The sequence below is a fragment of the Mastomys coucha genome, unplaced genomic scaffold, assembly GCF_008632895.1.
Source record: "Mastomys coucha isolate ucsf_1 unplaced genomic scaffold, UCSF_Mcou_1 pScaffold1, whole genome shotgun sequence".
Taxonomy (NCBI): domain Eukaryota; kingdom Metazoa; phylum Chordata; class Mammalia; order Rodentia; family Muridae; genus Mastomys; species Mastomys coucha.
The window spans coordinates 53468128-53477656 of NW_022196891.1; the positions used below are offsets into that span (position 1 = coordinate 53468128).

Sequence of the window (9529 nt, forward strand, 5' to 3'; positions counted from 1 at the left end):
CACACACACACACACACCTCCCCTATACACATTTTATAAAATAAAAGCACCATATTGTTCACTCCTTTGCAAATGTTACCATTGAGGGGACTGAGCAAAGGGCACGTGGGAATCTGCCTGCACGATCATAAAAAGTTATCTCAATAAAAACTCTTAAGAGAAAACCAAACTGGGCTAAAAGCAAAACAGACAAACAAAAACACAATCCCCTAGATCCAATGTGATTTCCTAAAGTAAATACAGAAACAGGCAGTGGTGGCGCACACCTTCAATGCCAGTAGTTGGAAGGCAGAGGAAGGTGAATCTACAAATTCAAGGCCAGCCTGGTCTACAGAGCAAGTTCTAGGACAGCCAGAGCTACATAGAAAAAAACCTGTCTTGAAAAACCAAAAGAGGGGGTTGGGGTAGGGGAGGGGGAGAGAGAGAGACAGAGGGGGACACTTGTGTTGAAGCTTACTTATTGTAAACATATAAATGTACATTCCTCATACATATGTCATATATTCTAAGAAGCTTTTGCCGCACAGCCTGATAAGTATTACCTCTCAAACAACCAATTCAGAATTATCCCTTCACAACTGCTAATAACTGGACAAGAAAGAAGGTAACAGGCTGGAGAGAAGCTCAGTGCCTAAAGCACTGGCTGCCCTGCCAGGAGACCGAGTTTGACTCCCAGCACCCGCACCCGCGTGTCAGTTCCTGGAGTTCTGGACCTCTTCTGGCCTCTGCAGGCACTGCTCATACATGAACCCCACAGACACACATGTAGACAAAATACCCATGCACATAAACATAATTTTTTTAAAAAAACAAGAAGAAAAAAGTAGCTCAGGACTATAATCTCAGCACTCAGGAGGTAGAAACAAGAGAGTTTTATGAGTTCAAGAACTGCTGGGTTATACAGTGATTTCCAGGCCAGCCTGGGCTACATAATAAAAACCTGCCTCAATAAACAAACAAATAAAAAAATAAGTTAAATTGTAAAAATTTAAAATTTTAAACTAATAATACAGGTTAACTTTACTACAATTATCACTAAAGGTCATTATTCAAACATTTTGTGGCTAATATGGGAGATGTTTGGGCCATGTGACTCTATTCTTAATACTTTCTTCAATAGAAAATGAGGTTGGAATAACGAATGCCATTAACTCACCAGGCGGCAGAGGCTTCAGGTCAGCATCAAACACGAGCAAGTCTTGCTTTTCTTCACTGAACTCAACTCGGAGAATGTCACTAAGAGCACCAACAAGTTCTGTCACGTTTAAGAACCCCAATTGTTTTGGTGAAAGTTGCTCTTTAAAAATTAGCTGTCATAAAAAAAAAAAATGGAAAGGCATGAAAACACTGAGTGTATGTCAGGCAAGGCTTCCATTTGGATTTTGTCAACCTACATATTTCAGGCTCTGAAATGTAAAAGCCTGTTTCTCTGGCAGGCAATCTAGCCTAACCACTGAACCTGCAGTCCCAGAGATGCCCTTTCTTAAGACACAAGGTAGACAGCTACCAAGGAATAACACTCAAAACCAACCTCTGGGTGCCACACACACACACACACACACACACACACACACACACACACGTACACACATGCACATACAACTGTGCTATTCTTAATGCCCAGTTCTTCTCTTCTGCCTAGGCTTTAAGGACATGAAGACTTGCTTCTGAACGAAATGCCTTCCATGACAGCTCTGTAAAGGACTGGCCCCTCGCAGAGTGATTGTGTCACATGATGCTCTGATACCACACTCGATTCTTTATGACTCCTCCCACAGAACACTTGTACAAGTGGGGGACCAGGGTCAGGCAGATCATCATTCAGAAGGCTGTATTTATGGCCGCCCATCAGCAACCAAAGGAAACAGTTGGCAGATGGCAGGGCAGGGTGGTAGGTTTACTATTTCTACTTCCTCAGATGGTACATGTTAAAGTGTCTGCATGTTTATCAGTCTCTAATAGTTTCTCAGATGATTGTGCTGTAATAACTGTGAAAACAGTTTAACTGAACACTAAACTAGGATAAGCACAATTAAAATACAACGGAGTTACTGTTTTGTTTTTTAGGGTTGGTTTTTTTTTTTGTTTTGTTTTGTTTTGTTTTTCGAGACAGGGTTTCTCTGTGTAGCCCTGGCTGTCCTGGAACTCACTCTGTAGACCAGGCTGGCCTCGAACTCAGAGATCTGCCTGCCTCTACCTCCCAAGTGCTGGGATTAAAGGCGTGCGCCACCACCGTCCAGCTAGGTTTTTTTTTTTTTAATTGTGTCTGCATGCGAGTATGTGCACAAGTGGGTCCCCTGAAAAGCCAGGGGTGTTGGATCCTGTAGAGCTGGAGGTCCAGGCCATTGGAAGCCACCTGACATGGGTGTTGGAAACTGAACTCCGGTCCTCTGAGCCATCACTCTAGACTCCAAATCAGTCACTTTTAATACTATATACCAAAGATCCAAGTAAATATTCAGCAAAGACAAGTCTCAGGAGGGGGAAGAGGATAAGTAGGATGATTGGGGTCTCAAAGTTATATATATGAAATCACGAAAGAAAAAGCAATTGTAAAAAAAACAAATTATAGTAAAAACTCTCACAAATTAAAATTTCATTCATTAAAAAAAAAATCAAGTTTCTTGTCATCCCAAATGTCATCTAATATCAGTTACCTAGCAATCACCTCCCTAGAAATAACTATTATTAACAATTTTTGTGTAACTTTGCAAAAACTGTCAAAACTTAAGTGGGCTTCGATATAAGAGTATATAAGCTATACAACTTGCTTTTTCAGTTACTATAAAGGTAATTCCACATTATTACTATATGAAACACAGCACAGATCTATTCTATGATTAACTGGTATGCTTTCTGCTCTACTGGCCTCCAACAATGCACAGTAAGGAGGCTGGCATGGTTCTACTCCCACGCCCCTCCTTCCTTCCCAGAGCCCATCCACTTGCTTTTATATGGATCCTTTCGGAGGACAATCTGCTTTCAAGTATGTCCACATCCCTACTGCATCATTTTTATTTTTGCCACCCTCCTACATTTTCCAGATGATAAACTGGTCCTGCAGACAGGACTTCCTGCCAGCTGGCAAGTGAATCAGCCTGTCTGCTCTGACAAGGCTACAACGAGCCTGTGTGTTCTACAAAGGGCACACAGTAGCTGTTTCTTTTAAAGTGTTAACAGTGTTGTTCCTCATTGTTGGTTACTGGACCACAGGCTCCTTTAGGCACATCAGGTCAATGGCTGACTGGTTGTCTAGCTGGGACTGAACTTGGGACTTGCTCATGTTGTCTAAGTGTTCTGCCCCTCAACTCATCTCCAGCCCTTATACGAACCTTTCGTTGCCATTCTTCAAAGATGAACAGATCTTTAGTCTTCCAAGTTGTCTAAGTAACTTTTGTAACTATATGCACTGACAGAATTGAATGTACCTGGCGGGCTTCCAGCCCTTATGATTAAAGCCTGAACCTCATCGGCACATTTGTCAGTCCTTGCAATCAAAGCCTGAACCTCATCAACACCTTGCCAGTCCTTTAGATGTGAAGCTGGTCTTCAGCCTCTCCTTTATTGTTGACATGCTCCAGGTTTAACTCACGCAACTAGAATAAATGTTCTGGTATGTGTTGTAATTATCTCACAATATTCCCCTGTACCATGCCACATTATATAACAATAATTTCAGAATAACAATAGTCACATCACCAATATAGAAACAATGAAACCTCTGTCTATGCTCACCCTTTCCTCTACCCCTTTGTGTAATTGGACTTCATCAAATTGCCATTTGGTTTCATTCTGTAAAGTTTCCTTGTGGCAATGTTAACTGTCTCTCTAGGGAACTGACCTATGGCATTATGGAATGTCTCCTGTCCCTGACACTAGCCTTCCTCCTAGGTCACTGTGACTCTTTTATGCCCAGCACTTGGAGGAATATGTATCTTTTCCATCTTTTTCAATGAACAGATCTGCACTCATAGTTATTTATTTGGGGTTATTATGTTAACTATATAAAATAATTTGGTTAAATTTCCACCTTACTCCTTCCTTACCTTTGCTGTCTGCAATTTTTTTCTATTGACAAGTTTTTTTTGTTTTTTTTTTTTAAAACAACTTTTTGAGAATTTAACACATGAGAACTGTATTTATACAAACAGCACACAGTTGGGTCTTGCTTCTCATCCTATGTCACAGGCTGTCTTTTATGGCCCTGGCTGTCTTGAAACTCACTCTATAGATCAGGCTGGCCTCAAATTCACAGAGATCTTCCTGCCTCTGGCTTCCGAGAGCTGGGATTAAGGGCATGTGCCACCACCACCACGCTCACAGGCTGTCTTAATTACAACAGTTAGTCCATTTATGTTAATGAAAGCAATATATCTAGATTTAGAGCTACCATGCTCCATAGGTCGTCCCCATATATACCCTGTTCCCCAGTTCAGGTGACCCCCATCCATATCTTCCCACCCGTATCTTCCCACCTGTATCTCCCCATCTGTATCTTGCATTCCATATCTTGTTCCTCTATTCTCTTTGCCCACCTTCCCGTATAAAATACTGCATGTATCTTATACATACATATGGTTTTATTTGTTGGCTTTATGGTTATCACTGTATCTCTAATGACTGTTCTAGGTATACACCCTTAACTTCTTCATGCTACTCTCCATGTCATGGGAAGCATAACAATTTGCAGTTTTTACAATCTGTCATGCTACAGTTCTCACACACATTACATCAGTTCCGTGTTACAGACCCAGCCAGAGGCATCATTTTAGTAGTAGCATGCTTTAAGTGGTGAACGCGAGTAGCCTTTCAGACAGCTACACATTTACTTCATCCTTTGTTCTCCAACCCTTCTTAAAGACTCAAGTTCCAATCTGGCATCATTTCAGTTAGCTTAAACTATATATATATTTTTTTTTTCTTACCATGCAGGTCTACTTATACTTCACTTTTTTTTATTATCTTAAGTGTCTTTATAGTATCTTCATTCTTAATATCATTGCTAGATAGAAAACCAAGAATGTGTATGACGGGTTCTATTTTTCCACATCTCTTCTTGGTACTATCACACTTAAACATATGTTACTCATTACTTCAATGATATTATATAGTGGTAAGTTGTAAAAACATTCTTCCAATCCATACCCAGATATCTGTTACTAGCCATATCCTTAACTAGCTAGCCTTATCATAATAAAGGAGCCATTAAACCATAAAACAAGATGGTTTAAGTGTTAACAGCACAGATCTAGAGGATCCAGCAGTGACAAATTTGTCCATCATAAGAAAAATAAGCAATGCAAAGGGTAAGAAATACAGAAAACACCTACCTCAAATTCTCCAAGCAGTTTAGAAATAAACAAACCTTGTGGAAACTTAGATACAACCTAATCAACAGAAATGAAACAAAGATATAATTGAAAAATTAAGAGCCACAAATTAGTTTAACGAATGAACACTTTTATTTTTATCAATTTTTTTGTTTATCAATAATACATTTCCTCTAGTTTTGGTGCTGTATTGCAAACAACATCCTTTAACAAACAACTGTCAGACACTTGTTCAAGTTTCAAAAACAACAAGAGAAGGCTGCTGTGAAGTGCCGGTCGGTTTTCACCTGTCTCTCACCCAAGTCACAGCAGCTGAAATAGGGAAATTCCGCAGGGGACAAGCTGGGCACTTCCTTACTCAGATTAGGACCAAAACCCTCAAGGCAGACTATACTGGCCTACTACACAACAACCAAAGGGTTTCCATATGCTAATAATACAAAACAATAAAACAGGCCAATCGTACAAACGTGCAAACCAAAGGCTATAAAAAAGCAGCTAATGTAAAATTATAATCATTTAAAATGTGGCTGGGAGTAAAGCTGTCCGCAGAAGTGTCCATTTGTTCAATTCTCTCAGAGGGTAATGGAGTGAATTTTATCTTCAACAAATCAAATGTTCAGTGCCTCTGATGGCAACCTATATTACATAAATGTTCACGAGACTTCACTACAGTAATTTTTTTGTTTAATAGTCAAGGTCCAAAGCACCTCAAGCTTTAATCCCTCACAGATCCTCCTAAGTGAAACACGGAACAGTAAGGACCACTTGGGGCTACACTAACCATGCACAGTAACATCACATTTGCAGGACAGACAACTGAACTGGAAAGATCTTTAAGGTTTGTCAACAATGATGTGCTGGGCACAGAAAGAAAAGGAGGGAAGAGAACATTTATTGGAAGAACCATTTCTAAAAAATGTTACACCAAAAGTTCTAGGATACATTTATTACTTTATATAAAAATTGGTGTTCATATATCAGTATTTTAGAAACAATGAGATATAAACACAAAACTAGTACTCACTGCAGGCAATTAAATTAAACCACATGTGAAAGCCAATTATTTCTCTTTCCAAGAAATGGAAAATACTTACAAATTTTATCTTGTGCTTTAGGTCTGGATCAACAGTCCCTCCAGGTCCAATTTGTGCAATTACCGATTTGAATGTGCTCTCCAACTATGAATAAAAGAAAAAGACAGATCTCTTAAAAGACATGTAAGCAAGCTATAAAATGAAATATATTTCAGCCAAATGGGTCAAATTCTGCTCAGTGGTTAAGAGCACTTGCTGCTCCTGAAGAAGACCTCAGTTAGATTCCCAGCCTTTGACCTCTGTGGGCATCTGCATTCATAGGAATATACTCACACATAGACAACAAAGTGTGTGTGTATATATACATATATATATGTATACACATTATATACATATACATACACACATATATATACCTAGTATATGTATACCCATAGTTAAGTAGTTAAAAACATTTAAGTAGCACTGAGATGTTTTATATTTTATTAAATATGTAACTGAAATTTGTATGAAACTAGACCCTGAGGAATATTCCAAGATAAATGGCATTATCTATAATAGGTTCTACAGTCTCCAGTTAGTTGGAAACTTCTGTCCAGAAAGGATACTTGCCATTTATTTTCTAAAGTTACTTAGTATTATTAAATACCTAGTGACTGCCTAATGCCTGAAAGGCACTGGCTCTTAGAAAGTTCCTGAAAGGGAGGAGGATCCAAGTGAGAAGAATGGCCTTTTATGTAATAGAATGTAGGAAAAGCTCCTTTATGGAATGTAAGCAAAAGATGAAAGGAACGGGGGAGGGCAGTGGCAGAGAAGTCACTATCAGTTTTGTGCTCTGGGAATTTGGAAGCAAAGTCCTCTCCTAGGAGCATAGGAGAGGAGGAGGGTGGGCAAGTATTAGAGAACCTGAATTTGGGAAGTGGAGAGTCACTGAGGAAGATACCCATAATCAACCCCAGGTCAACACACACACACACACACACACACACACACACACACACACACGAGCTGTTTGTCTCAGTAGATAGGCATCAGTAGATAAACCTGCATTGGTAGATGGAAGTTGTATTATAAAACAACTGCTGGGCGGTGGTGGCGCATGCCTTTAATCCCAGCACTTGGGAGGCAGAGGCAGGTGGATTTCTGAGTTCAAAGCCAGCCTGGTCTACAAAGTGAGCTCCAGGACAGCCAGGGCTATACAGAGAAACCCTGTCTCGAAAAAACAAACAACAAAACAAAACAAAACAAAAAACATCTTAACCTCCAAGCGAAGGAGCTTCCCTTGGTTACATGGACAGCAGAGACTTGTAGCGAGACAGCAGTATCAGAACTATATTCTGATGACATACAATTGGGTTTGAAGGGTAGACAATCAAGAGACCATGTCATGTAACTCTTTGGGTAATGACAGTTCATGAATTTAAAAACAAAGATTTAATAAACATGTTGGTCAGCTTAGCTACAAAAATAGAAACACAGGTTAGTCTCTGGAGTGTCTAGCAGAAGAAATGCCAAGAGAAATAAAAGAAGGACTAGCAAGATGGCTCAGGAGGTAAAGATGCTTGCTACAAATCCTGACCCCGAGTTCATTCCCTGTGATTCATGTGGTGAAGACTAGACTGAGTGAAGAAAGGAAGGAGGGAAAGGAGAAGGGAGGGAGAGAGAGAGGAAGGGGAGAAGGGAGAGAGGGAAGAAAGGAGGGAGGAAAGGAGGGGAGGGAGGAAAAAGGGAGGAAAAAGGGAGGAAAGAAGGGAGGAAAGGAGGAGGGAGGGAAGAAAGGAGGGAGGGAGGAAGGACGGACAGACAGGCACTTTCAAGACCTCATCAAACTCCATCTCCCAAAGCCCTTATCTCTTAAATGAGAGTTTTAACATAAGCAATTCGGTCCACAGCAGTCACTGTAACTATTCAAAGTTTAATTTTGTTAAACTTGGCAATGAAAAGTTTACAATACTGACCACCCAGTAAACAGCTGTAATATAAAAGATCAGCATTCTGAAGGCAGCGGGAGAAAATACTCAAAATGAAACACAACTGGGGTGGGAGTGGGAGTTGGTGGGGGTTTAAACAAAAGACTACCAAAAGAATGGAAACCCAGTAACCTGTAAAACAAAACAAAACAAAACAAAAACAAAGAAAAAACCAGTATGCCCCTGGAAGTCCACAGTGTAATTGTAGAAGGGAAGGGAAGAAGAAAAATGAGGACAAACATTTCCGGTCTTCCTGAAACTTGTACTTTGTAGGTAAATGAACAAGTCCGCTACCATGACAGGTGGAGTGGCTTGTGAGTTGTGTGGGAGTGCTACACATGCGTGCAGCCAGATGACCAAAAGAAAAGAGAAAAAAGTGACCAAACTGAAAGGAAAGGCAGACAAGTCCACAGTTACATTTGAGGATTTCAATACCCCTCCCTCAGTAATTCATAAAAAAGTCAGACAACTGTTAGCATCCAGAACCTGCCTGCTGCAGATATGTGGGCGGGTCCACAGACCTGGCGCCAGGGCAACGGTGACCATATTCCCAGAATCCATTGGGTTCAACTCCCACCTTTACCTGCATTACTACGTCACCACACATATAAATATATGTGGGTACTTTCCTCCATCTTTCTCTCTCTTCTTCTCTCTCTTCCTGCGCTGCTACCCCCCTACCCTCCTTCCAATTAAACCTCTTACACATGAAACTGCCTGGGCCTGGTGTCTGGAGTCTGCAGATGCTTCCTGCCGCGACTCAAAACCCATCATTTTGGTGCCGAGCCCCGGGAACAAGGCAGTTTGCGTCTACCGAATGGCTCCTCACCGCCAGGGCAGACAGGGTACACAGCCACGTGGAGCGGCCGCTGGGACCCCGGCTGCCAGGTAGAGCGGCTCCCGCCGCCGCCGCCGCTGCCGCCGCCGCTGCTGCCACCGAACAGGGAACGCTCCCAGTACCCCACGCAGGGAGCGCTCCCAGTACCACCACAGCAGCTGCCGCCGCTGCTGCGCTCCCAGTACCCTGCGCAGGGAGCGCTCCCAGTACCCTGCGCAGGGAGCGCTCCCAGTACCCTGCGCAGGGAGCGCTCCCAGTACCACTGTAGAGGCTGCTGTTCTGCGCAGAGAGCACCACTCACCTGGAGACTGCTCACCACTTCTTGCTAGAGACACCAGACACCGCGGGACACAA

The 9529-nt window shown here is 41.7% G+C and overlaps 1 protein-coding gene across 7 annotated transcripts in view; it reads right to left on the reverse strand.

Annotated features, from left to right (window-relative positions):
* Window positions 1-9529, reverse strand: part of Tdrd5 (tudor domain containing 5) — a 78716-nt gene that overhangs the window by 57284 nt on the left and 11903 nt on the right. For all 7 annotated transcript variants that reach the window (XM_031385611.1, XM_031385586.1, XM_031385634.1 and 4 more), the window contains 3 exons: window positions 6428-6511; window positions 5331-5387; window positions 1157-1310 (listed from right to left, as the gene is read on the reverse strand). In XM_031385611.1, the coding sequence (XP_031241471.1) occupies window positions 1157-1310; window positions 5331-5387; window positions 6428-6511 (295 nt within the window). The remainder of the gene's footprint in view (window positions 1-1156; window positions 1311-5330; window positions 5388-6427; window positions 6512-9529) is intronic.